The sequence below is a fragment of the Centropristis striata genome, chromosome 1 (genome assembly GCF_030273125.1).
Source record: "Centropristis striata isolate RG_2023a ecotype Rhode Island chromosome 1, C.striata_1.0, whole genome shotgun sequence".
NCBI classification, from domain to species: domain Eukaryota; kingdom Metazoa; phylum Chordata; class Actinopteri; order Perciformes; family Serranidae; genus Centropristis; species Centropristis striata.
This window is the reverse complement of record NC_081517.1, coordinates 41,455,199-41,480,978: the sequence shown is the minus strand read 5'-3', so window position 1 is coordinate 41,480,978 and position 25,780 is coordinate 41,455,199. Positions and strand designations below refer to the sequence as shown.

General features: G+C 40.7%; 1 protein-coding gene across 1 annotated transcript in view; it reads left to right on the top strand.

Annotated features, from left to right (window-relative positions):
* limch1a (LIM and calponin homology domains 1a) overlaps window positions 1-25,780 on the top strand; it is a 35,166-nt gene that overhangs the window by 1,505 nt on the left and 7,881 nt on the right. The window contains exons 2-14 of the mRNA XM_059334258.1: window positions 8,403-8,473; window positions 8,584-8,653; window positions 8,750-8,856; window positions 9,499-9,529; window positions 9,637-9,747; window positions 10,457-10,584; window positions 10,776-10,846; window positions 12,199-12,400; window positions 21,011-21,140; window positions 21,283-21,440; window positions 22,080-22,725; window positions 23,471-23,923; window positions 25,052-25,154. Of these exons, the coding sequence (XP_059190241.1) occupies window positions 8,403-8,473; window positions 8,584-8,653; window positions 8,750-8,856; window positions 9,499-9,529; window positions 9,637-9,747; window positions 10,457-10,584; window positions 10,776-10,846; window positions 12,199-12,400; window positions 21,011-21,140; window positions 21,283-21,440; window positions 22,080-22,725; window positions 23,471-23,923; window positions 25,052-25,154 (2,281 nt within the window). The remainder of the gene's footprint in view (window positions 1-8,402; window positions 8,474-8,583; window positions 8,654-8,749; window positions 8,857-9,498; window positions 9,530-9,636; window positions 9,748-10,456; window positions 10,585-10,775; window positions 10,847-12,198; window positions 12,401-21,010; window positions 21,141-21,282; window positions 21,441-22,079; window positions 22,726-23,470; window positions 23,924-25,051; window positions 25,155-25,780) is intronic.

Genomic DNA, 25,780 nt, shown 5'->3' with positions numbered 1-25,780 from the left:
AATTTAGAGTGACCAATAAAAATCTAAGCTGCATGTCTTAGGACTGTGGGAGGAAGCCAGAGGACCTGGGTAGAACCCACACTGACACAGGGAGAACATGCAAACTCCACACAGAAGAGACACAAGCCGGAATCGAACAGGCGACCTCTTGCAAAAGTTTTTTTTTCCTTATTAGGGCCTCTGGGCAAAAATGTTCATGCAAAAAATGCAGAAAATCTTGTTTTCAGTTTCTCAAACATGGAGACTTCCCAGCTGAATATCTTTGTTTTGGAGACATTTAAAGACATTTTGAATTTTGAGAAACTAGGACTGACATTTTTCATCCAATTCCTGACATTTTATAAATTGAGATTAGTTGAGAAAATAACTAAGGTGCTTTATTTTCATTATTGATTAATATATGTGAATTATTTTCCTAGAAATATCACCTACAAAAAGACAAAAAAACAAACAAAATGCCCCTTATGATTTGCTACAGCTAAAGGTAACATCCTCATATGTCCAAAGCTGGAAGATATTCAGTTTACAATAATATAAAACTGAGAAAAGCAGAAAATCCCAACAAATACACATGCATTCATTGGTAAGGGCTGGCAGGAAGAGATTGTTTTGTTGTAAGGGGTCACAAGCCAAAATAGCTTGGGATACACCGGTTCAATATGAGTTAGCTATGATTACTTTCATCAATTTCAGAGGCCAAAGAAGTAGATCGCTCTTCTCCCATCCACCCAGTTCACATCCTTCAGTGTCCCACATACAGTGCAAGAAAATCTAAATTATCAGCATTCATGACCAAAAAAAAAATCACTATCTGTCTGTGGAGAGTCATGGCCTATTTAGGTGACTGTAGAGATATTAATATACACGGATAATTTTCCACCAAACTTGCACAGTTCTTGCTCTTCAACTCTCACAAGTCATCCTTATGCCCTTGTCAGTCACATAAAGTGAGAACAAAAGATTGCGTATATTCCAGTTTAAAGGATTAAGTTATCTGCAAGGCTTTTAATAATTCTCGCACATCTCAAAGACATGGAGCACCTTCCTCTAACCTTTAAAGATAAAAGCACAAGTGTGCTCTGTTGTATTGAGAATTGTTTGACAATTTTAGTCAGATATACAGGTGATGATTCCATACTTGAGTTTGGTGTCAGCTCTAAACATGTTACCATCAAATCCGTCTGTGCACAACTGATTGTTTTACAGTAACACAAACATCCGTACAGGAAGTCTTAAATAAGTAACGTGGATGTAGCAAAAAGTTGTTAAATTTTAATAATTTAGCGGCTGGCTAGTTAGGTTGCAGTTTAAATGTCGGTTGCCAGTGCTGCAATGGCTCATGTGTTTGACTCATAGATTGTATATAAAAATGGATGACATCGCAGCTCCCCAGAAGAGAAACATCTGGATCGCCCCCTGGTGGCTGGCTGCAGTATAGGTTATAAATCCAGCCCCACCACGTTAGTGAAGTCACTTGAGCCAAACTAAAAATTCAAAGTAGAGGTCAGATTATTATTTATTTTTTTATCATTTGAGGTAGTTCTTGTAACACAGAAGTTGTTTTTCATTTATTATTTAATTCTATAAAACAAGGGTGTTGCATCATGATTGAAGGCTGTAATTGACTTATCTGTTGTTTGGGCGGGAACTACTGCACAGACTCTGGCTCTGAATGACGATGCCAGTGCAACATGGCACTGTTTGACCAGTCAATGCACACTTATGTCTGATGGATCCTCCAGTCCGAAAACGCCTAGTGTTACATCAGTAAGCAATGTAGCCAAGGTTAATTCTGGCCTTTAAGTCTTAATCCCTCCCACAACGTTGTTTTTGTCGTCTTCCTGTATTCCAATTCTACGGTTATTTTCAGACCGGTCACAGTGACTCTATTTCTAGTGGTGTATTTATACGCTCTCACAGGTGGGCATGACTCAGGGTTAACCATGCCACCCCTCGCTCCATGCAGCCTTTTCGGCCTGTGTGTGTTGCCATGTCTGCAAGAGTATGCAAAGCATATGCACATGCACACACACACACACACACACACACACACACACATGCCGATCACTATGCGTGGTGGTGCTCACACACTCCTCAGACACGCCCTGGTTGGGTGACACTTGTCACTATGGGAACACAACATGGGCAGGCTCTCAGGTGTCACTGTTTCCAGGGGGGCAGTAGAGCACTAGGCTATATATCACCACATGACCCGAGCAGGAAATTAGACTGGCACAGACAAGACCTTTTTGTCTGTTTATAGATGAGAGAAAGCGGGATTAGACTGTCTCAGAGCAGAAACACAGCGTTGAAGGTGCTTTAACCCTGTTGGATGTGACATTGAGCTGGTTAAAGTTACACGGGCTTAGAGAAACACAAAGTTAGCTTTAGTGACAGCAGTTAGCCTCTGCTGTCAACAGCATACAGTACATAACAAGAGTTATAGTCCGTCACACAGGGAATAAACGAAAGAATGCGTGTGAGTGTGTGTGTGTGTGCCAGATGCCACAGCTGTCTGTCCTGGGCAGATTAACTCCAATGGTCGCAGACAACCAGCTGTGTCTGCACGAGAGAGAGAGTGTGAGAGCAGGGATTCATGGGATTTTCCATGCATCAAAAGCTGTATGAAAGAATGAGAAATGATGATAACACGGACTTGCTGTTGGCAGAGATGTCTTTCATGCCTCTGGGATTTTTGAAGTTTTTGTGAAGACAGAAAAATCGCTCTAGACATGCTTTGTAGAGCATTCACATGCAGAAACCCTGCAAACAACCTAACATCAAGATATAATATGACTCCCAATTACATGGAGTTGTAAGATTACATTTTTGTTTATTTTATTGTGATGAAGATATGTGGTTCAGTAATTAATGAATTCCACAGAGGAAGTGCTTTTGTTCTTCATATTGAACAGATATAAACTGTCAGCAGCTGAAGAGAAGATGTTTTCTAGTGTCGAGTCACTCCGGTTAATTACTCTGATCCAGATTAAACCCATCCTCAGTCTGCATTAGGACTTTATCTCTCTGCCTTTCTCGTTCAGTTTTTTTTCTTTTGTTGTCCTTTCTTCTTCTCTGTATGTCACATGGTCATTAATGTGCAGAGTACCCTACAGCACATGATAACATTATAACAACGCTAATGCGTCTGCAACACCGCAAATTAAAACACCAGCCTGTCTCAGTGGTCTGTGCATCACGTGATTGAGGCTCTCTACAACTCCATCAACCGGCTTTAATGGAAGCACATGGTTGAGATGGCAGATGGTTCAGCATGGCTTCATTTAGCTGTAGTTTGATCCTTATATACATCAATATTATATTTGACTCAGAGAGCTGTATATCCAATTGTTCACAAAGCAAATACACAGTGATCTTTAAAATATCTCAGGAGGTTGTCTAACTTCTGTGCATTAAGAATACTCTGCTCTTCTACAGCTCTTCTGCATCTATCGTTCCCATGGAACATGCTTGGGCCCAATGGCATCAAGTGACGGACCAAGAAATTGTGATTACACTGTTTTGCCTCTATGTCAAATTGTCAAAGCCCGGCACTCTTCCTTTGTGCTTGATTTACTCCAGATTTGCTCCCATTTGCAAGGATTAGACTGTTGTCCAAATTATTAAAATAATGCCAAATCGCTGTTGGTCCACTATGACCACTTCTGAATAATGGCTGCTGGAATAAAGCTTTTTACTGCTTTGTTCTACACCTTAGGAGGATAAATCCCGTCCACAAGGGAAAAGCTGAATTTTACTTTGAAAAGTGGGGGAGTCGTTTAAAATCGAAGCTGGTTATTCGTTGTAATTGTCCGGTGCAAGCCGTGACTCACCAAACAGCCGACTAAACCATTTTAGAGAGAGAGTTTCTGTTATTTAAAGATAGGTTTCCATGACACCAAAGAAAATTATAGAATTGTTTCATTAAAAGCATGATAGAATAAGGTCAACCTCATTTTGTCAAAGTGGAGACATCAAAACAAACATTGGTACCCTTTTTAGCACACAGTTTCAGTGGGTAATTTTCTGGAAGTGATTCTTAGCTCTGTGACTTCAACGGTAACAGTAACACACAGGAGACAAAAAGGAAGGGTCATCTCAGGTGATAGTCTGCCTGATATAAACAACAAGCTGTGTCAGCTGCAGCAGCATGGACACATTATCATCACGTTTAGTCTCTGGCCTGTCGCTTGAATGCATTACAGCACATGATGTGCTTAATAAATTTAAAAAGTACACCACTAACTGAATGTACTGCATTTTTTCCCCTCTCGTGCTTTCTATTTTTCTAGCCTCTCATTTTTTTCCATATTGTTTTTTCTAACAGTTACAGTAAAAAGCGCTTTGGCCTACTTCTGCTTCTCCTCTGCCCCCACACACAGTCCCACCTCAGGGTTTAAATGGTAGCTGCTGCTGCCATTCACTCACTGAGCAGAACGATCCACCATGGGGACTGAGAAGGAGCAAAGTAGGGTCGAATTACCGTTGCTGGCATTGAAATACCCCCAAGGCCTTTGGCTTCGTTTTTTGTATCAGACATGAATGTTCTCTTCTTAACACACATAAATGACAATCTTTTTTCTGCACTGAAATCTTCACACACTTTTCATCCAAAACATGTACACTCACTCCCGTCACCAGTGTCTAATTTCTGTGTTTCAGTTCCAGAACTTTACTCATAACCAATCGTTAACCACCTCCACTCCCATCCCACACACACTACCTACACAAAACACAAGTCGTCCTGCTCCCCCTCAATACAATACTCCGCCTGGACAATAAATTATGCATGACCATGCTGTAAATGTTTCAGAGGCCTGGAGTCAAACCTTGATAAACATGACGTATGCCAGCATGCGTGTGTGTTTTTGTGTGTGTGTGTGTGTGTGTGCGTGTGTGTGTGTGTGTGACAGCAGGATGATGAAAGACAAGAATAAGAAAGAGATGGCAATGGGAAACATCTGGTCATCACTTATATAACAATAAAACAATAGGCTGTTTTCATAGCTGCAGATGCTCTGTGTGTGTGTGTGTGTGTGTGTGTGTGTGTGTGTGTGTGTGTGTGTGTGTGTGTGTGTGTGTGTGTGTGTGTATTCTTATATACTGGTACACATGCATCAGAACTGTTCATGCTTAAATAGAAATAAATCCTAAACATCACCAGAAGTAAAGAGCAAACATACTGAAAAAGTAAAAAAGCAGAGGGATCCGAATATTTTTCAAAGTTATCTCAAAGATTATTATATGTGGTCAAGGCAAGGCAGGTTTATTTGTATATCACATTCCAGCAACAAGACAATTCAAAGTGTTTTACATATAACAATAATAGTATCAAGAGAAACACATTAGAAAAGGACATTTAAGTACAGTTAAAAATCATAAAAGACCCAGAAGAATCCAAAGTCAGTTGCAGACAAAACTGACACTTTGGCTCAGAGTAGGTGTGTTATATGTAAAGAAGAGGCATACTGTATATGAGCAGTAAAGGCAGAGAGAGTGTGTGCCTGCCGTTAACAGTTTCGGTGCTCACTATAATCTGTGCTAATCTGGATTAGAAGTCTAAACAGTCAAACCTCTCTTCTTTTCCATTCATCTTTGGTGGCTGGTTACACAACAGCTCCAGAAAGCAGCGTGTGCATGTGTGTGGGTTATGCAGGCTTCCTCCTCCTCTCCTGCCTGAACAGGATAGACTGCAAATTGGACTCCAGGTTAGAGGATTGAGGTTATCGTTCACTCAGGCTCCGACTGCGTGCATTTAAATCAGGGGAAATGGAATGAGGACACACAGCAGTGTGTCATTTGCTTGCCGTCACTCTAATTTGGTTTCTACTGAAGCAAAAAAAAATGTTGGGGGAAGGGTGAACCGGGCAGCAGCAGGTTCCACTGTCAGGGACACAGTGAGGCACAATTCAACAGACTTCCAGCACTTTTGTTCTTGGTATTTATTTGGTAATTATAGTGATCATCTTGGGGCTGCAACTAATGACTATTTTCATTATCATTTCATCTCTTGATTATTTTATTATTACTTTACTACTCCTTTAAACTATGAATCAGCAAACAGAGACCCCATCACAAGCACCAGGAGCCCAAAATTATACCTACAGACTACTTGTTTTTTTCAGATTTACGCTTAAAAACCCCAAAGTCTTTAATTTCCAGATAGTCAGACGGCTTAGGACCAGCTTTGAGAAGAACAGGGACACGTCGGACAAAAGCACCACATTTTTTCCACATGCTCCCCATATCCATTAGTTTAAATTTTGATGGGAGACACTTCATCAAGATGGCTGACATATAAAGTCTATGAGAACCAATACATCTTCCAAGCCAATCCAAGGTCGATCTTGGTGTCAAAATCTACATTTTCTGGGTCAATGTATCCTTTTAAGATATTGAGAATATCACTAGATGATTATTTGATCAAATACATATGTTCAATTTGGTCATGTATGTACGTAATTTCCCACTCAGTTACTAAGCGGTTAGACACATATTAATATAGGTCATATACAGTACATGTATTCTGAAGAAATGGATAACATGTACTTATTTAATTGAATCTATGAGCTTCACTTTTATTATTTGTTTCATTTACAACTACAAAGTTATTGCAATTCCAGTGTGCTGTCTTGCATGAGCACCTTGCACCACAGCAAATTGCACTTTTCCAACCATACTTGACCATTTCACTGCAGGCTTTTCACGCAATCAGTAGAATGCTCCACACAGGAAGCAAACCTGGCTGTCTTCCACCAATATCCTGTGTAGACATTCCCTCTTCGTGGTGTTGTTGTTGTTTATTGCCTTCCTCTAAAATATACTACTGAGCACACCTCAGCATTCTGCAGGAAGGGGAAGAAGTCACCGTGGGTGGCTTGGAATTCTTACCCTAAGGTCACCCAGGCCTTCAACTACATGCAGCTAATAAGAGACCAAGCATTCCCACATGAAAGACAGTGGCAAGGAAAACTCCCCTTTAACAGGAACAAACCTTGAGCAAAAACCAAGTTCTGGGTCGGCGGCCATCTGCCTTGCCTGGTTGGGTAGAGATAGATAGACAGAGACACAGAGATGCACAGCAGCAACAATAACAACAATAAAAAACATAACCATTGATCATAACCATAATAACCATTTGTCTCATGTTTGATACGATGACTAGCATCCAGGCAACTAACAAAACTCAGATCAAACCGTCAAAGTTGTCAGTGCTGATCAAATATGAATCAAGATTATATTACTCTGTTGCCTATTTGTCACCTCAAATATTTACAGAAACACTTTTTAATGCACTTTTTAGCTGTAACTTAAGTAAATTTGTGACCAGATTGCCATGTTTTTTACGCTTAAAACAGACCAAGCACTACGCCAACTTGCATATGTCACTATCTAATACTCTTAATTCAAAAATGAACTGAGAGATTCCAGACCAATACCCATAAGCAAATTAGTCTGGCAATGCCAGGCATGGCCAAAAATAGACGATATTACCAACATTTTGAGGTTGTTACTGCTTTGAGAATTTAGTTCCAGTTATTGAAATTAGACACAGAAATTTAATCAACATCAGCTATGATTGTTTATTTGAGTTAATTATCAAGAAAAATTCCAAACATTTCCTGCCTCCACTTTCCGGTTTAAACTTTTTCTAGCTTTATATTATTGTAAACTGAATAAGTTTAGATTTTGAACTGTTATTTTGGACAAAACAAGCCATTTAAAAACAACACCTAGGTTCTAGAGACATGTCATGAACATGAAAATAACCACCAGATCAGTCAGTAGATAGATAGATAGATAGATAGATAGAAAGAGAGAGAGAGAGAGAGAGAGAGAGAGAGAGAGAGAGAGAGAGAGAGAGAGAGAGAGAGAGAGAGAGAGATAGATAGATAGATAGATTACTTTATACATCCCCAAAGGGAAATTCGGTTGTCACAGCAGTCCTGTATTCAAGTACAATAAAATACATTAGAATAAAATACTGAGGTAGCATAAATAAAAACAACAATAGAAAAAAACACAGAATAGAACAAGAACAAGGACACTTAAGAAGTTAAAAAGAAGAACATCAGTTGGTAGGATGGTTGGCAGATGATGGTAATAATTAAACTGGTGATATGATGGCAACAATGCTATAGTGACTAGACGGTATATAATAATAATAATAGTACAGTATATAATATATATAATATAATATGAAATAATAGATAACAATATAAAATAAAATGAAAAATATACATAAAGTAATAATAAGTAAAATAATATGATATGATATATAATAATAATAGTAATAATAATAATATATAAATACCAAAATATATATAAGTACCAAAAACAACCCTAAATTTTAGCCATAGCTCAAGTCCACCTTCTTACATCTGTCTCTTCCTGTCCACCAGGCTGTAACAGGGAAGAGCTTTGGAGACAAGGACTTCCGCAGCGGATTGGAGAACGGCATCCTGTTATGCGAGTAAGCCTCTGACATCACCCCCACTCAGATTTTGATGTCTGAAGTAGCAACAACATACATAAACTCCTCTAAGACTCAATAAATCTCTGCTTGTCCCCTCCTCCACGCAGGCTGCTGAGTGCAATCAAACCAGGCCTGGTCAAGAAGATCAACAGACTGCCGACCCCCATTGCTGGGCTGGTAAGAAGACACTCTCCAGTGTGTCATTCAGCCCTGTAAACCACCCTGTTCGTCAAAGTGTTGACTGTCTGTGGTCCCCTGCTGTCTGTCTTTTAGGACAACCTGTCAGTCTTCTTGCGGGGCTGTGAGGAGTTGGGCCTGAAGGGCTCTCAGCTGTTTGACCCCGGGGACTTGCAAGACACTTCAATACGAGCTAACCTCAAGTAAATAAGCATTTGGCTTTTCAGTCCTTTTAATTCCCATTTTAACCCATAAGAACCCAGACCCAGTAATACTTAAAGGAAAATTATGGAGGATATACCACAGACCAAGTGGACCACATAGATCACATTTATTATGTTTAAAAAAAAAAATCTACCACTAAATGTCAAAGATCTGTGATGTGACATTGGGCGTTTATGGTATTTATGTTTATGATATTTCTTATTTAAAAAAATAAAAAATAGACACATTTTCTGCTTACAGAGACACAAATTTGCCTTTTTCTTTGCATCTCCACAACATATATCAAAATTGTGACTTTAATTTGTTCAGGAAATATGGTCAGAACAAGTTAAATGCAATACAGGACACCTTATTAACGGATTAGAATTGTTAAATGGGTTTAAACTTAGCCTCATAGCGAAAAAATACACTTTTTGAAATCACTTCTTGTCAAAGTTACATGACCACCACACCAGGGTGTTGAGTATGTGTCTCTTAGGGATTTAATGAGTTAATGTGAAGCATAAAGCTGAATATGGGAGATTATAGAAGATTTAAAGTGTTTGTTACACGGGTGTCACCATGGGTTCTTATGGGTTAATGCAGTATCACATAACAGTAACACGTCTTTCTTTCATCAGGGACTCTGACTGCAACCGCAAATTAAAAAATGTGAGTTATTACTGCACTTTCCTTGATTTTTCTTGCATTTTCTTCTATGTCAGTCAGTTTAGCATTCATGAATATACATCAACCCCCCCGCTATCCATGTCTCCCAGGTGCTGAACACAGTGTTCTGGCTTGGGAAGGCTGCCAGCGGCTGCGCCTCCTACAGCGGCCCTACTCTTAACCTCAAGGAGTTTGAAGGGCTTCTTGCTCAAATGAAGATGGTGAGTGAACACAGTGTAGAGGACAGAGCAGGGAGGGGGAATGAGAGGGACACAGACAGACAGAAAGACAGATAGTGTTGTGGAGGAGATGCGGGGGATGGATTAGTTCGTTTCCTGTCTTTGTTGGGGTGCAGGAGAGACACACGAGACAGGAGACAAACACATTTTTGTTTTCATTACACCGCAGCTACTCCTATTTCAGGGAGAGACAGAAAAGGGGAAACAGGATATGACTTGAGCACATTTTATCTATTGGATCAATTGGAAATCTATTGAAATAACACTGACCACCTGGCTTTTTCTTTGTTTATTTCGCTCCTAGTCTCCTATCCAATCAATTTCTCAACACATTTACTGTCTCTTAAAGTCTCCCTCCACTCAAAAACATGATTTTCTTATGTTTTTCTCTCCTAAAATGGCACTTTTGTCACAAATGTTGTCACTTGAGAGGTGTTTTCATATTTTTCTACTGTAGGGGGAGATATCTGGGCACTTCCCTCTAATCTGAGATTCAAACATACAGCAAATGTCAAACAGGAGATCAGATCTATGAGAAAGAGACTTTTCAGAGACTTTTTATCTAGGGAAACATGTTAAAAAATATGAATCATAGCAGACTACGTTAACATACTTTCTGGCTCTTCGTGCATATTTCCTGAGATATACACTTTCCCTGAATTCTCCTGATGCCTGATGTGTGTGTTTGTAGGAGACTGAGGAAGGAGGCGACAGTTCACAGAAGCGCAGCGTTAGGGACAGCGGCTATGACTGCTGGGACTCTGAGAGGAGTGACTCTCTCTCTCCACCACGACACACTCGAGACAACTCCCTAGACAGGTGGGAGACATCTGTCAATACACACACACACACACACACACACACACACACACACCAACATATGTGGACCCACACACAAGGGGTATTTCAGATTGCTGATGAGAAGTTAGGCTGTTGAAACCCACAAAAACCCATGTTTGATTCTTTTTTTTAACACTATTGTGCTTTTTTATCTGTTTTGTTTTTGACAGTCTGGACTCCTTTGGCTCCCGCTCACAGCACAGTCCTTCTCCTGATGTGGTGAATCGAGGCAACAGTGATGGTTGGTTGATAAACATCTTATTTTCTCAGATTTCTGATTCCTTTACAGCAGCAATACAAAACCCACTCATCCATAAATAGACTGACTCCAGCATGTCAGGGTTTTAACCTTGGTATGTTATGGCCAGCCAGACAGGCTGTGGACAACAGCTGAACGTTTCAGACACTGTGTGTGTGTGTGTGTGTGTGTGTGTGTGTGTGTGTGTAGATGTTGATTTGAGTGTGTGCCCCAGATGCAGCAGCTGTTGCTCTGAGTAGCAATCACTAGAGATTTGGACCTGGGAAACACAGGCTGAGGTCAACATCCTGTCTGTCGTATGTCAGCCTGTGTGTGTGTGTGTGTGTGTGTGTGTTTGAAGGGAGTATCACAGGCATCCTGTTTGTGTCTTTTATGTTGACAGTATGGGCAGTATGTGCAGCAGGGTGACAAGAAAAACATTATGCCAGAGCAGTGAATAGACTCATCCCTACGTTGTCTGGAGGTCACAGAGAAAGCGTGTTTTCTTAGCAAGTAATATTCATTACCCATTAAGAAAGATGGACAGGGGATATGAATTATCCTATTCTTTCTGCATGTGTGTTTGTACAGAATACTTGATCGATTCTGCATAATAACGTAGCAGGAGAAAAGAATGTTTGTCAATGGTGTTGCAGTTACATTTAAAGCATTATTCTGGTTTGTTACAACATGGGTCATATTGTTGTAGTTTTCGTTGTACACAAGGCAAGATTTGAGGCAAAACTGAGAGTGGACACAGTCAAAATGTTGCTTATAACCCCTTATTCCCTTTCATATATGTTTGGTGGACCTTGGAGTTTATTTAAAATTTGTCCGGGCATCTGTGTGCCAGTGTTTCTCACCTGTCTGGCTTATTTTGAGCACAGTTGCCAATTTAACTTATTATTTTTACCAATTAAAATGATGATCAAAACTATGAAAACAAGAAGGGCACTTGGAGAGTGCAGTACTGCGCCAAGACCAAATGCCCTACCTCACAATGTTTATCAAAATGTAAAATAATTGTGTATCCGCCCTTTGATTTGGATCCACTTCAACATTTAATGGGTTCTTCCTTGGCCCGTGCTACACTTTTCCACATAGTTTCATGAAAATCAGGCCAGTAGCTTTTCCGTTTTCCTGCTGAAAGACAAACAAAGAGACAAACAGAACTGAAAACATAACAAAAACAAAACATAACATAAAATATTATTAACTTCTGGTGTTAGAGCTAGTGTGTCTTGTATGTTTCCAGAGGTTTTTATGCAAGAAACCAATTAAAAGTATTTCATGACATACTTTCTAACCTTATTCACTCTTTTCTCTTTTATGCTCCATCGCTCTTTGTTGCCCAGGGCGAGGCAGCGACTCGGAGGCAGACGCCCCCAGCAGGAGGCCAGATGTGCGGAAAGATGACATGTTGGCCAGACGGACAGCCAGCAGCGAATCAAGAAGCTCCATTCCCTTTAACCAGTTTCTTCCCAACCGAACCAATGCCAGCTCGTACATCCCAACTCCACGGAGAAAACCACATTCAGAGGAAGGAGAGCAGCGGAGGTAATAAACAACACATCAATGCAATAAATAATTCAGATGCAAATTACAGATTTTATACACAAGTTACTAAGTGCTGCAGTGAAAAAAATACATAAAGTGAGCACAAGGAAAAGGTAAATCACACACAGCAAGCAAACATCCTCATCCCTAATCTTTCCCTGGCATCACACACCGTTCCCCAGTCACCTTCAAGCTACTCCAGAGCAGTCCAAAAAAACTGGGCCGCACCACAAGACTCCCAAGACTGTCACTTGGGCACCTGAGAACAATAGGGAAAAACAAGAAGAGGAGAAGGTGACCCAGGAAGAGTTGGAGCAGAGGAAGCTGCAGAAGTTGAAGAAGGCAGGGATTAAAGTTCTGCCTGCTGCCATTCGCTACAGCAGGTCAGAGAGGAGGGGCATGAGAGCTGCTGCTGCTGCTGTGGTTTGACAGTTTTGGTCGTGTTCACTAACGGATCGTTGTGGTGGTTATTTTTATTTGTGTTTTTTCCCACTGATGGTCCATTCACACTGGTGCTGAGGTTTGACTTTTGGGTTTGTGTGGCTGTCTGGTTGCAGCAATGTGGCACATCAATAATGAGTTTTGTGTGTTGGCATCCAGATCTGACTAACTGCTTGCTACTTTTTCTGTGGTTCACATATGGAAGAAGTTAGTTTAAAGCAACAATATGCAACTTCTGTACCAAGTTCAAAATTATTTTGATGGTGCGATGACTTGTTATAGGTGGAATGGAGCCTTTGTCATTCCCACTTCACACCCCAAATGCACTAGGTTACCGTAACTGGGAGAAGTGCATAACGGTTTGGTAAGGACATCACGGCAGAGGAAGAGAAGGGAAAAGGGAGTTTTGGCCAACGTTTTATTCTCCCCTGATTTAAGCTGTAGTGCTCACATGGCTAATGGGAAAACAACGACAATCCAACAGCAGAGTCTACATCTCTGCCAAAGTGTTTAAGAAAGAATTGGCACAGAGTAACCTTTCGCGAGAGACCATTATCATTACTGTTATCAAAAAAAGATTTGACAAGAATACTCATCATTTTATTTGATTCATTTTCATCATTTCATATTTTATTTTATGCATCAAACATTTATGCATGTGGGGCAAAGAGCCCCCAATGAAATATCAGGAATATATTTTTAAATAAAGCCCTCAAAAAATGCCTCCATAGTCTACTTGTCAATATTTCATCAGCCCTGTTTGTCTTTAGGCTCTTGCCAAAGTGTTTTAGAAAGAATTGTGATGCAGGCTATAACCTTACCAGTGTCATCCCGTCTCAAAGTCCTGTAATTTTTACTCTTTTGTTCTTTGGCTTCTATTTACATCCAATTCCTTCAGCTTGTCTACACCTGCATGTGTACAACTTTTGAAGAGAGGGGTGCTCTACCACTCTGAAACTGCAGGGTTGCCAGATCTCAAAAATACCAATTCTTGCATAATGTTGCTTTGAATCATGTCAGTTATTAATATTGTAATAGAGGTTTCACTGGGCACGAATGGCTCGTTAGTTGGTGTCGTACTTTTGATGCACAGTGTGATGCATTTGCCTATGACTAATCAACGGGACCTCGCCATATTACAGCATCTGTGGACGCATGTCAAATGCTGAACTTTGCACGTCGCTACATATGCAACTATGGATTTTTAATCATCTCTAAAATAACCTTGCTGCGCTACCCATCTCCAACCCCAGCCCTCCCACAATGGAGGAACCCGAAGTGAGGTCACCATCCCCAAACATCATCCTTCGCTGCGATAATGACTTTTTGAGCTCTCAGAAATCTGCGCGGGAACCCTCCTCTGATGCGGAAGAGGAGGCAGAGGAGCGGAAAGTCCCGGATGTCCGTAGAGACGACCTGGCATCCAGACGAGCTCATCGGGGACATGTTGCTCCCAAGGTGCATCAGTTTGTCCCTGCACCTGTGTGCAGCAGCAAAGATCGAGAGCGCTGGGAAGGCATTCGACGAGCCTCGCAGCAAACGCTGCAGGAGAAGGAGCTCAGGTTAGCCGGTGTTTGTGTGTGTGTGCTGCCTTTTTCCTTCCCTTTTCTCTCTTAACTCGCTGCTTAATATTCTCTTCCTTTTTCCTACCTTTTTTTGGGGGGGTGTTGTGGTCACTTGTGGTTTGATGTGTGCGTGCTCCACTTTGATGTGTGCTGTGTGATCCCACTGTTCGGGGGCTGTGGTTGGACAGTGAGCAGGAAGCCGTCCCTGACATCATTACACGCAGAGACAACCCCTTCCTAAACTCCGCCCCTCGCCACGAGGAAGAGGAGGATGGGGAGGAAGAGGGAGAAGAGGTCAGGGTGACGCCTAATAAGCAGAAGGATGACCTGGCTCAAAGGCGGGCTCAGAGTAAGCCCCTCCCTCACAGGGACGGACCAATGAGCTTTGTTTCTGCCTCCATGAGCGAGGCAGATATGCAGAAGTGGGAGAAACTCAAGATGACTGAACCCAGGTGCCCAACACACTCTCTCTGTTTCAGCACAAATGCAGCACAAAGCACTTACATGTCAAGTGGGTGGTTTCATAATGACTGAGAGAATGTGCAGTGTGTGTGTGTGTGTGTGTGTGTGTGTGTGTGTGTGTGTGTGTGTGTGTGTGTGTGTGTGTGTGTGCTCAATTCTAGCTTTAGTTCCAGTTTGAAGCAGATGATTGCAGGCAGGAGAGGATCTCTTAATCTGCTGAGACTTTTATATAAAGTTACAACCCAAATATTTTTTAAATCCTAATAAACAGTGGCTTGAATACATGGGGGATTTGGTACCTGTCATTCAGGGTGAATCCTTACTTAACCACTGCAAAGTACGCATGTCAGAATTCATGTGTCATCTATTTTAAAACACTCAATATCATTGCACCAGCAGTTTCTTATTTTGTAACCGGAGTGCATTAAAAACGGAACAGTAAACTAAAAACCAACACAATTTCTGACTTCTGCTTTTCTTTTTGCTGTTCTGTTAGTTTATTACAGTATCATTTAGACAGATGCTAACCCTTTGGCACAGAGTAACCTTTCGCGAGAGACCATTATCATGACTGTTAACAAAAAAAGATTTGACAAGAATACTCATCATTTTATTTTCATTATTTTTCATCATTTCATATGTTATTTTATGCATCAAACATTTATGCATGTGGGGCAAAGAGCCCCAAATGCAATATCAGGAATATATTTTTAAATAAAGCCCTCAAAAAATGCCTCCATAGTCTACTTGTCAATATTTCATCAGCCCTGTTTGTCTTTAGGCTCTTGTATGCTTTTGTAAGCAGCTATATATCCCTTTAGATTTAGCTTCCCCTTCTCTTCTTTTCTCTACTGCTCCCCATGTTCTCATCTGCTTGTTTATTCTCCTCACTATTGTGCACTTCAGGCCTCTTCAGTCTTCTTTGACAGGCATTGAAACAGAGCAGGGAATTGGCCAGTGTGTGTGAGACAGTCTGTGTGTGTGACCAAAAGAGAGGCGACTGTTGGCTGCGAGCACTGCTCCGGCTTTGTTTCTCTGTCCCTGCGCTGATGTCATTAGATAGGATAAAGAGTTTTTTGTGTTCCCAGAGGAGCCGCAGTTACCAGGAAAATGTGGCTATACCTAGAGTAGATGAAATGCTTGGTGTGTATGATGTGAATGTGCGTATTTGTTGAAGGGATTTAAGTACACAACCCCATGCTTTGTCCTCTTCTGTCCATCCACACTTCCTGTCTGATTCATCATTTCCACCTCGTCCTTCCTTTGTCTTCAGTCTGATCCTCTGTCTCTGGTTGTTCATGATGTCTTTTCCACTCTTTTTCTTTTCCCCCTGCTCTTTTCCTGGGTTGTGTGTGTGTGTGTGTGTGTGTCTGTATGTCTGTGTGTCTGTGTGTCTGTGCGTGTGTGTGTGTGTGTGGGATTGTATCTACAGTGAGGCTAGCCCGGCCCCTGTGTGTCAGGCTTGTCTGGAGAAAAATTATGGAAGTCCTTTCAGCGGATCAGCAAAAGCTCGACGAGGTCACAGCAAAGTTGTGACCTTTGGGGGCGTGACTGAGATCGAGCAGCCAATAGACACAGTCACGTCAAGTGAAGGGGAGGAGACAGAGTTGCTAAGACGACTCCTTACCAAGGCAACTGTAGCCATGCCTACCATTGGCCTGGGCTCCCAGCTTTCAGAGCGGGAACGCAGGTATGGACGAGGCCAAATACAAGACAACTTCAAGTCACAGTGGCTTGAAACCAAAGTCTCTTGCATTAGTGTGGACTGAACGGTGAATAAATAGATTCTATTCCATTACTTATGGAATATTTCTTAAATAGTTTAATTTAGTTGCTTGTCAGTGTTGTTTTGCAAAATGTCAACATTTCAGGGCAATTTGAATTAGTAGATTAGGTAGTTTGGATGCTCCTCTCTGCATTGTGCTGATTTGCTTGTAGTTTTAATAGGAAACAAATGCACACACACACACACACACACACACACGCATGCATGTTCATGCTGCTGCAGCAAGTGGAACTAGATAAACTGGTCAGTCATTAACTCATTGCAGATATATTAGGACATGCATTTCTGTAATGTTTTCGGAAACCTTTTTTCCCCTGAGATATTATCTGTTCACTTTGGATATGGGTTTCAGAAAATTTCCATAAAGTCAAAACACTTTAAAGATGAAGTTTATCACATGACGCTGATGGTCAAAGAGCTGAAAATGTCATCACAGGTCTTTTTATTTTTGTAGATTTTGCATTCGTTTTGCATGTTATTTCTCACATTAATTTATTTGTTGCTTTATGTTCTTTATTTTGTATTCTTTCTCACCACCTGTGTGCTTTTCTGCATGTTCACGCCTGGATTTTGGGACCATATAGTTGCAAGATTGTGTATAAGTTATTCAACGTTGTTGCTCCGGCTTGAGCTGTATATGCTGTCACAGCCAGGTAGATGCAGCTGACCTCAGTCAAACCACCCGTCCCTCCGCTGACCTCCCACGCTCGACCCCTGAAACCCCTCCTACTCCTGCAGAGCTGGATGCACGTCTGGCTCAGTATGAACGGGGAGCAGAGGAGGACGAGGAGAATGAGGAGGAAGAAGAGAAGATCCCAGATCTTCAGAAAGATGACATGATGGCAAGGCGGACAGGTGTTTTCCATAAACAAAACATTGCTACAACGACTTACAACCGTTTCCTGCCTCTACCGAGCACCAGGCGCTGCTCACAGGGGGAGGTCACCACCGATGCTGCTCCGCGGAACAAAAGGGAAGTGCAAGCAGAGAGGAAGAAACTGAACGCCAGGTGGGCTGAGATTTGTACGAGGAGGCACTAACACGCTTGGTGTGGTTTGCATGTTCAAAGAGGTTATCCAGCTTGAGTTATCTCAATTATAGGAGTTTCTCTCACAGAGTGGAGCAACAGCCACCCAGAGCTCCAATGGAAACACCTGACACGACTGTAGTCCGAGCAACAGAACGTGAATATGATGATGAGGAGGATGAGTATGATGAAAACGAGCCTGTGCCTGACCTGGAGAAGGACGATATGATGAGTCGAAGGACCGGATCATTCCAAAAAAACAGCGCGGCCAGGGCAAACCAGTTCCTGCCAGTACCTGGATCTGTTAAATTCAGCATCGCCCCAGTGTCTGCAATGAAGCCACTGCACAACAGACCTAAACTCACAGAGAAGATGGCTAGTGAAAGGTATTTACTGTGTTTGAGCGATGAAGATAGTGTGCTGTCCAACAATTGCTGCATCTAACAAAGCATATTTTACTGGCAAAGATGAAGATTTGAATATGTTTATAAGTTAAATGGCCTGCAGTGCTAACATTAACAACTTTCTGCAGATGATTTATTGTTCATCATGACTTAATTGTGTTGTTGTTTTGGTTCCATGTTTGAGTGCCTGCAGCTGGACGTTTGATGTGGTTTCATTTGTTTCATTTGTATATGAAAGGGTGACTTTGATTTGCTGCTGTGGCTAGACTCTTGGAGTTTCTTGCTCTCATATGACTTGATGAAGTTTGTGCTTGGTTTGGACTTATCTGGCCTTTTTTTTGTTTTCTTGCTGCTTTAGTTTAACCTCTGCTATGTTTGACATTACTTTGGTTGTTCGATTCTTGTTCAGCATGGAGCGATGTGCCATTAACTTTGTATTTAATAGAAGTGCACGGTAAAAGGTTTCAGTAAACAGAGAGCAGATCAGTGGCGGTTTTCTGTTGTCTGTGATGCAGTCCTGGTTTACCCATTGAGCTGAATTTCCTGGTAATCTTGGCCTTGTCACTTCATTGTAGCAGCACCGAACCTCAGACAGCGCTGTCCAAAGCCCCGACCCTCCTTAAACGTACAGGGCTGAGGGAGAAGCTGGAGGAGGATGAAAAACAAGAGGGAGACATGACAACCCCTAACACATCCGTCACTGATGTGACTGAGCCCCTCTCCTCTCCATCAGTCACCCCACCCAGTCCTGCTCCTGGCCACACTTACAAATTAAAGGCAGAATTCAAAAAGCAGAGTGTGGAGGAACAAGTTGAGGAAAAGGTGGAAGAGAGAAAGAACGAGCAACCTCAAAAGAAACCCTTCTGGCTGGATGATGATCTACCGCCCATCATGTGAGATGCCCATTAAACTCTTTCTGTGTCTTCATCACTCCACCCTCTCAGATTTAGCGCTGTCATTCATCCAGTCTTAAGTGTTACATTAATGCTGCTGCCCATTCCCTCCCCTGCTGTTTCCTCTCATTCACTGTACTCTGTTATTGTTTTAGGATGAGCCGGCGAGTTGCTTTTATGTCTGAGGACACCGAGTAAGTCTTTCGGCGTGAACCTGGATAAGCTTCTGCATGATGACAATATATACACGATGTGCACGTTGGATTTCAAGAGTACCTTGCAAAAATATATGAATATACGACACGCTAACATTGTGCTCATTGTTGTGCATTGTCACCTCATGACTTATTACTAACATCCAGCTTTTTATTCTACTCTTTTACTTTTAATGACATTATGTTTTGCGTTTTTTGCTTGCTTGGTAGATGCTTGTTGGTTAAAGTCCTCCGCCACTCAAAAATATGTTTTTCATGTGTTTATGTCTTCTAAAATGTCTGACCATGACTTTACTAACTTTTAATTGTGCAAAGTTTGACACTAGAGACGTGTTTTCATATTCCTCTACTATTTGTGCACTTCCCTAAAACCTAAGATTCCAACCTACGCCAGTTTAACTAGATTAGGTAAGTCACAACTTCGAAAGCCAATCAAAAGCTGGAAAAGAAACCTAAAAGCTGCCAGTGCAGAGCGGACTTGTCAGTGTTGACACTGTATATATTTCAAAAGCACGGCCAGTTATCTAACAAGCTAACAAACAACATAAACAAGCAAAAATATACTAACTGCACCTACAATTCTGTTACATATGCTAGTCGTCAATTTTGGCTCCTCACCTGAGTCCGGTGGCTCAAAGATCTATGACTGAATCTCTCCCATGTTTCATGTTATTAAGATAATAGACCAGATGCCCAAACTACCCCTGCAGTTTGCAAACCGCAAGCTATGCCCAAATAACCATGGCTGACTTGCACTGCCCTTTCACCAGTCAACCTAGTGCAAGCAGTGGTCATGCACAGGGCAGAATAATTATAGCATTGAGTATTTTTACATACTTTAAAATGTCTAGAGGGGAATGTGATCATCAAAATACACTTGTTCATACACACTACATAACTAAACAAACTATTATTAAGTCCAATCAATGTTTGGCTTACAAGAGTAAGTTAGTTATGTTGGTTCAGTTGCCTAAAGGTGCAGTATGTGATTCTGGAGTCACATTTCAGATTGTAAACCCAGCTATCTTTCTCCAGAATCACACACTGCACCTTTGTGGAAGTTTATGGAAGCAGTAACATATTTATAATGTGTGGAGGTGTGAGATAACACATACACAACTAATATGAATCCACTATGTACAGAAAAGAAAAACTAGAATGATTATGAAATATTTATGTTCAGTGGACTGTCATTGGTTGTGTCTGACTATGTCTTGTTTTGTGTTGATGTCATATCATGTCTTTTATCTTGAGAAATAAGTTGTAATTACAGTCAGATCATCCTTGTTTATGTCATCTATTCATTTTGAAAAGGGAGACGGGTTTATGTTCTCCCTTGTTCCTTTTTGATCATGGAATGTGTATTATTTATTTAGATAACGGTTTATATGTTTATTCTATCTTGTGAAGGGCTCGCTGTATTTGTGGAATATGGTCTCAAAACATAAAATACAAGTCTCCTTCAAAAACAATCCACTGTAAGGTTGGTGTAAAATTAAATGCTTTTATTTTACATGACAACATTTATTTAAAATGAACCCTTCCCAAGATGGAATAGGCACAGTACACCTGAAATATCTAAAAGGCACCTGAATGTGATAACTGCAAAGATCCAGCAGCGCTTCTCCTGCATTGTCGGATATTTTGTTTTAAATTTTATGTTGGACATAATCACTGAAGTGATCAACGTAAACAGTGACAGAATTAAAATTGAATATCTTTTGTTTTCCAGACCCAAATTGGACATACTGGATATTTTGGGTCAATGGATTCTGTAATTTATAAAATATTTTACTGTTGTCTTTTTTCCTTTCTAGGAGTGTGAGCCTGGGTGACATGCTTAACGAGGAAGAGGTGGGGCACTTACCACCGCTGAGCCAATCACGACACGAACGCATGCACGAACAATACAACAACTTTCAGGAAGATGACGACCACTGGCAAAACGTAAGAGACTCGTGGCATTTAAACTGAGCTGATAGGGTCTGTATAAATAGTAGAAGGGAAAATAATATATCCCCTAACTTATTCAAATAACATCAATCCTGAATAAACCCTGCCATTATTTGACTCTGTGAACCTGTGACAGAACCTGGCTGCCTGGAAGAATCGGCGCCGCAGCGCGTCACAGGAACTGATCAAGAAAGAAGAAGAGAGGAAGAGGATGGAGAAAAGGATGAAGGAGGAGAGAAGTGAAAGCAACAAGAGGAAAAGCATTAAGACCTACAAAGAGATTGTGGAAGAGAAGTAAGGATGATATTGAGGCCTTTAACAGTGTTGAAATGAAATAAACTAATTTAACCAAATTTAAACCTAGATCTCTGTTAAAAACATACTCAACAATATTAGAAACATTATTTAGCTTTAAGTAAAAGCACTAATACCCCCCATAGCATATGGCTCTGCTTTGAAAATGTTACTTAAATAAAAGTATGTTATTATAAGCAGGAAAATGTACTAGATTTATCAGCACTATTTGATAGATAGATTACTTTATTCATCCCCGAAGGGAAATTCGGTATTTGTAATAAAAGTAGAAAAAAAAAAGTATTGTCCTTAAGTGTAAACTCCATCTCCACTATCAACAACAATGCTTCTTTTACAAGAGTAATAATAATCTAACAATACAATATAAAATAGTTTAATAGTTCCAAGGGATATTTTTCTATTTGTAATAAAAGTAGAAACATATCCCCTGGAACTGTCAAACTATTTTATATTGTATTGTTAGATTATTATTACTCTTGTAAAAGAAGCATTGTTGTTGATAGTGGAGATGGAGTTTACACTTAAGGACAATACTTGAGAAGTGTACTTCACTGCATTCCACAACTGTGACCTTAAAACCCAATGCTTTGTGTCTCTCTACCTACTTTTCTTTTCTAGAGAGCGCAGAGAGATCGAGTTGTGTAATGCCTACAGGAATGCAGCGACTCCAGAAGAGGCCGCCATGGTTTTACAGCGTTATGCTCTTCGCTTCACCATTAGTGACGCAACACTGGACAGCTTAAAACTGCCCAGATCCACTTCAAAACCCAAACAGGATCCAAATCTGGTGGACAAGGAGGCCAAAACGACACCACCTGTTAATCAAACATCACAGCCTCCGCACAAACCAGAACCGGCTGTTATAACCAACCAGCAGCACACAGAACCTGAAGAGATGGAGACAGAAACAACTGCTGAACAAGAGACATCACCATCTGTCTCCTCCAGCTCCCCAACACCTGTCAGCCCCCTCAGCCCGACCACAAACTCAGAAAATGTGCCACCTCAGTCACTCGAAGTGAACGAACCTCAGTCCAAACCGACAGAGTCTCCAACCACACCACAAAAACAAGCGCCCACAGGAGAAGCAAAGCCTCAAACAAAACCCTCTCCACCTCAGATTGCACAGGTGCAGCCTCACACCACACAGCCTGTACACACACTCCCTTCCCCTCCATCCGTAGTACCCAGACCCGTCCCCCTGCTGGCAGCCAAACCCTACTGCCAGCCCAGGAGCACACAGTCTGGACACAAATCTGTCAAGGTGAGTGCTCCATATCAGTCAGTCACATCAGTCAGCATCACCTGATACTTCTCTGTTCCACTTCAACCACCGACCTCATGCTCAAAGGGGGTGTTTGTTTCATTTAGGAAGATTTAATAGTTCTACTTCTTAGCCTGTGACATGGATGCCGTTTGTAGTTCTCTGCATTCAGTTTTTCCTCTAGATATAATCAGATATTGCTGTAGTTGGCTACAAAAAATTTTTCCTTCATGAAACTGCTCACAACAAATTCTGTGGATTATCTTGAGCAACGGGGTTGTGATTTCTTGAAAGAGACATTGCTGGTGAGTTTCTTAAAAGTCTTATTTTGGTGCTTTGAGCACCACGATCTAAGTGGCATCTAGTTCCTTTCTAGATCTCTCAGGCTGAAATCTCCATCAATTGAAAACTCACCCCAAAAGAGATTGATAAATAGCATTACAGGTGGTAGAAAAATTTGTATTTTTGATTTTGGGGTTAACTGTCCCTTTAAAACTTGAAAAAAGTAGTCCCAAACATGAATGCATGTGGGGGAATTTAGAGACAATTTAAAGACAAATGTGATTGGAGAGGTGTTTTGACAGGAGCTGCAACTGATCCTCAGAAATAAAAATAGATAAATAAAATAAAAAATAATATAAGAGAAGAGAATAATAAAAATCCATGAATTTATGCTACTCTCTCTGAATAAGAAAAACTGACTGTGTCTCTGAAATCCTGACTTCTCTGCATGTGTCCCACTCAGATGGATGGGTTGGTGCGAGTGAATGGAGAGGTGACAGAGGATTTATCTACTTCCACTTCAACTACTTCTGTTCAGCACTTGACACCCGAGGTCAAAGACGTTCAGTCGGAGCAGACAGAGATAGACGTGCCCTCCAAACAAACAGAGAAAGACCTTTCCTCCAAACAGACGGAGAAAAACGTTCCTTCCAAACCAACAGAGATAGAACTTCCTTCTAAAGAGGCGGAGAAAGACCTTCCCTCCCAAAAGACAGAGACAGAATTTCCCACTGAGACGACCACGATCTATCAGGAGACAGTGCAGCAGACGGCGCCTCCACAGACAGAAAGATCGTCTTTAGGGTCTGCCATTAGCTCTTTGATTGGAGGCCGAAACTGTACCATCACCACAACTATTGTGACGGAGCTCACACACGTGGAACCACATCAACCGGATATCCAAAGCAATGGACAGGTAATATTAAAGTGGCATGTTAACAGACATAAAACCTGCGTGAGTCTATTTAATACAAATAATACATGGTTCACGTTACTGCTGACCATTTCCAAAAGGCTGATGGATGATGATTTTGGAATTAATGTATCTTTCTTCCTTCTTTCTGCCATCCAAGTTTCAGTTTTTTTCAGCGTCTTTACACTGTCAGAGTTGTGTTATGGCTGCATGGGGAAAGAATATGAATTGTTTTCCTGAATTTTCCATCCTGGCGCATTCAGGTGTTTATGGAAAGTCTTGACACCTGATACACCAGCATCAGCTGTTGATTTTTACTATTCATGATCTGTGTTGGTGGAAAATGACACCCAGGGGACCAACTGGAAGCAGAAATGGGTGCAGTTAAAAAAAATTATATTGTGCATTTAGTAACTGGTTGCATCAAAAGGATGCAGTTCAGCCGCTGACTCCGGCCTTGGAAGCATTTGAGTACATCAACACAAAATCATTCTTTCATCTGTAGTACAGGAAATAAAATAATTATATGCTTCAATGTGCCTATGGGGAAATATGTCTTGGACTATGTACTGCAGTACAGACAAAACAAAAATTACATTATACATTTCAGACAGAAAAACTCATAAAAATGGCATTAAAAACAAATTAGTCACAAAAAAAGAAATTCAGTGCTACACACAACCATACACAGCTATTGAACAAACCTGAGACAAGATGCATAATTTACCTTCCCTACTTTAAAACACCAAAAGTACAAATTAAAGTTTTGTTTAATTTTTAATCTTCGTATGCAAACTTTATACCTTCTTAAAAAGGGTAGAAGTTGTAAGTCAAAGTGGAGAGACATGAGCCTCAAACTCTCTTCAGCTGGTCCATGTGATAGATGTCTCATGTAAAACAAGTTTCCAGTCTCCTCAGGTAGATTTTAATATTGTATTTACATGAACAGAAGCCGGCGACTGCCTGGAGAGTAAACAAAGCGAGGAACGAACTCAAAGCAACCATGGGATAATACGTACGACTTACGTTCTTCTTTCTCTCTGTTATTTTTTCATTGTGAACAGGGACAGAGGAGTTTTAGATCCATTTTGCAATTATTGTTTAACTGATCTGGATGAATTTGATTTTCAGGTCAACGGTACGTCAGGGTTTTCTGGGAGTCCAGCAGAGGAAGAAAAGACTCCGTCAGTTTCATCACCAAACAGCATGAGCGAATATTCTCCTACTGTCACAGGTAAACCTGTAAATTCTTGTATTCCATTTGTCTTGATGATTATCTCTGCAAATATTCTGTATTATTACTTTTAGCATAATTCTTTGCACTGTTAGTATTTGTTTCGGTTTAGAGAAACACTTGATTTTTAAATAGACATTGTATGTTGCTTTTGTTGCTTTTTATGTATTCATATTTAAATCTATTTTATTCAGCTACTTGTATGTACATAATATATCTATGTTAATTTTTACCTAATCTCTGCAAAGAGAATATTTGCATTTAAATGCACAATCTGTAGGCTCAGAGACAAGAACCTTGTACCTGAATCTATCCGTATGTGGTTTTCCATTTGTAGTCAAAGTAGTATTGACCAATCACGTTTTGAGCTAACGTGTGATGACGTTTTATCTTTTTATGAGCTTTTCCTTTTCTTTTTTTATGCATTTATATTTCTGCATTCATATTCAGATGTTTATAGGGTTTATATTTTGGACCTAAACACTCTAAAAAAGGTATTGATGAAGTTTCTAATTGGATAATAATTGTTAATGACTGGTGCATGGAAAAAGAAGTCTTGACTCATAAAGCTATTATCCATAAATCTGCTGGCTGCACCAGAACCCCAGAAATATTGGTCGTTACCC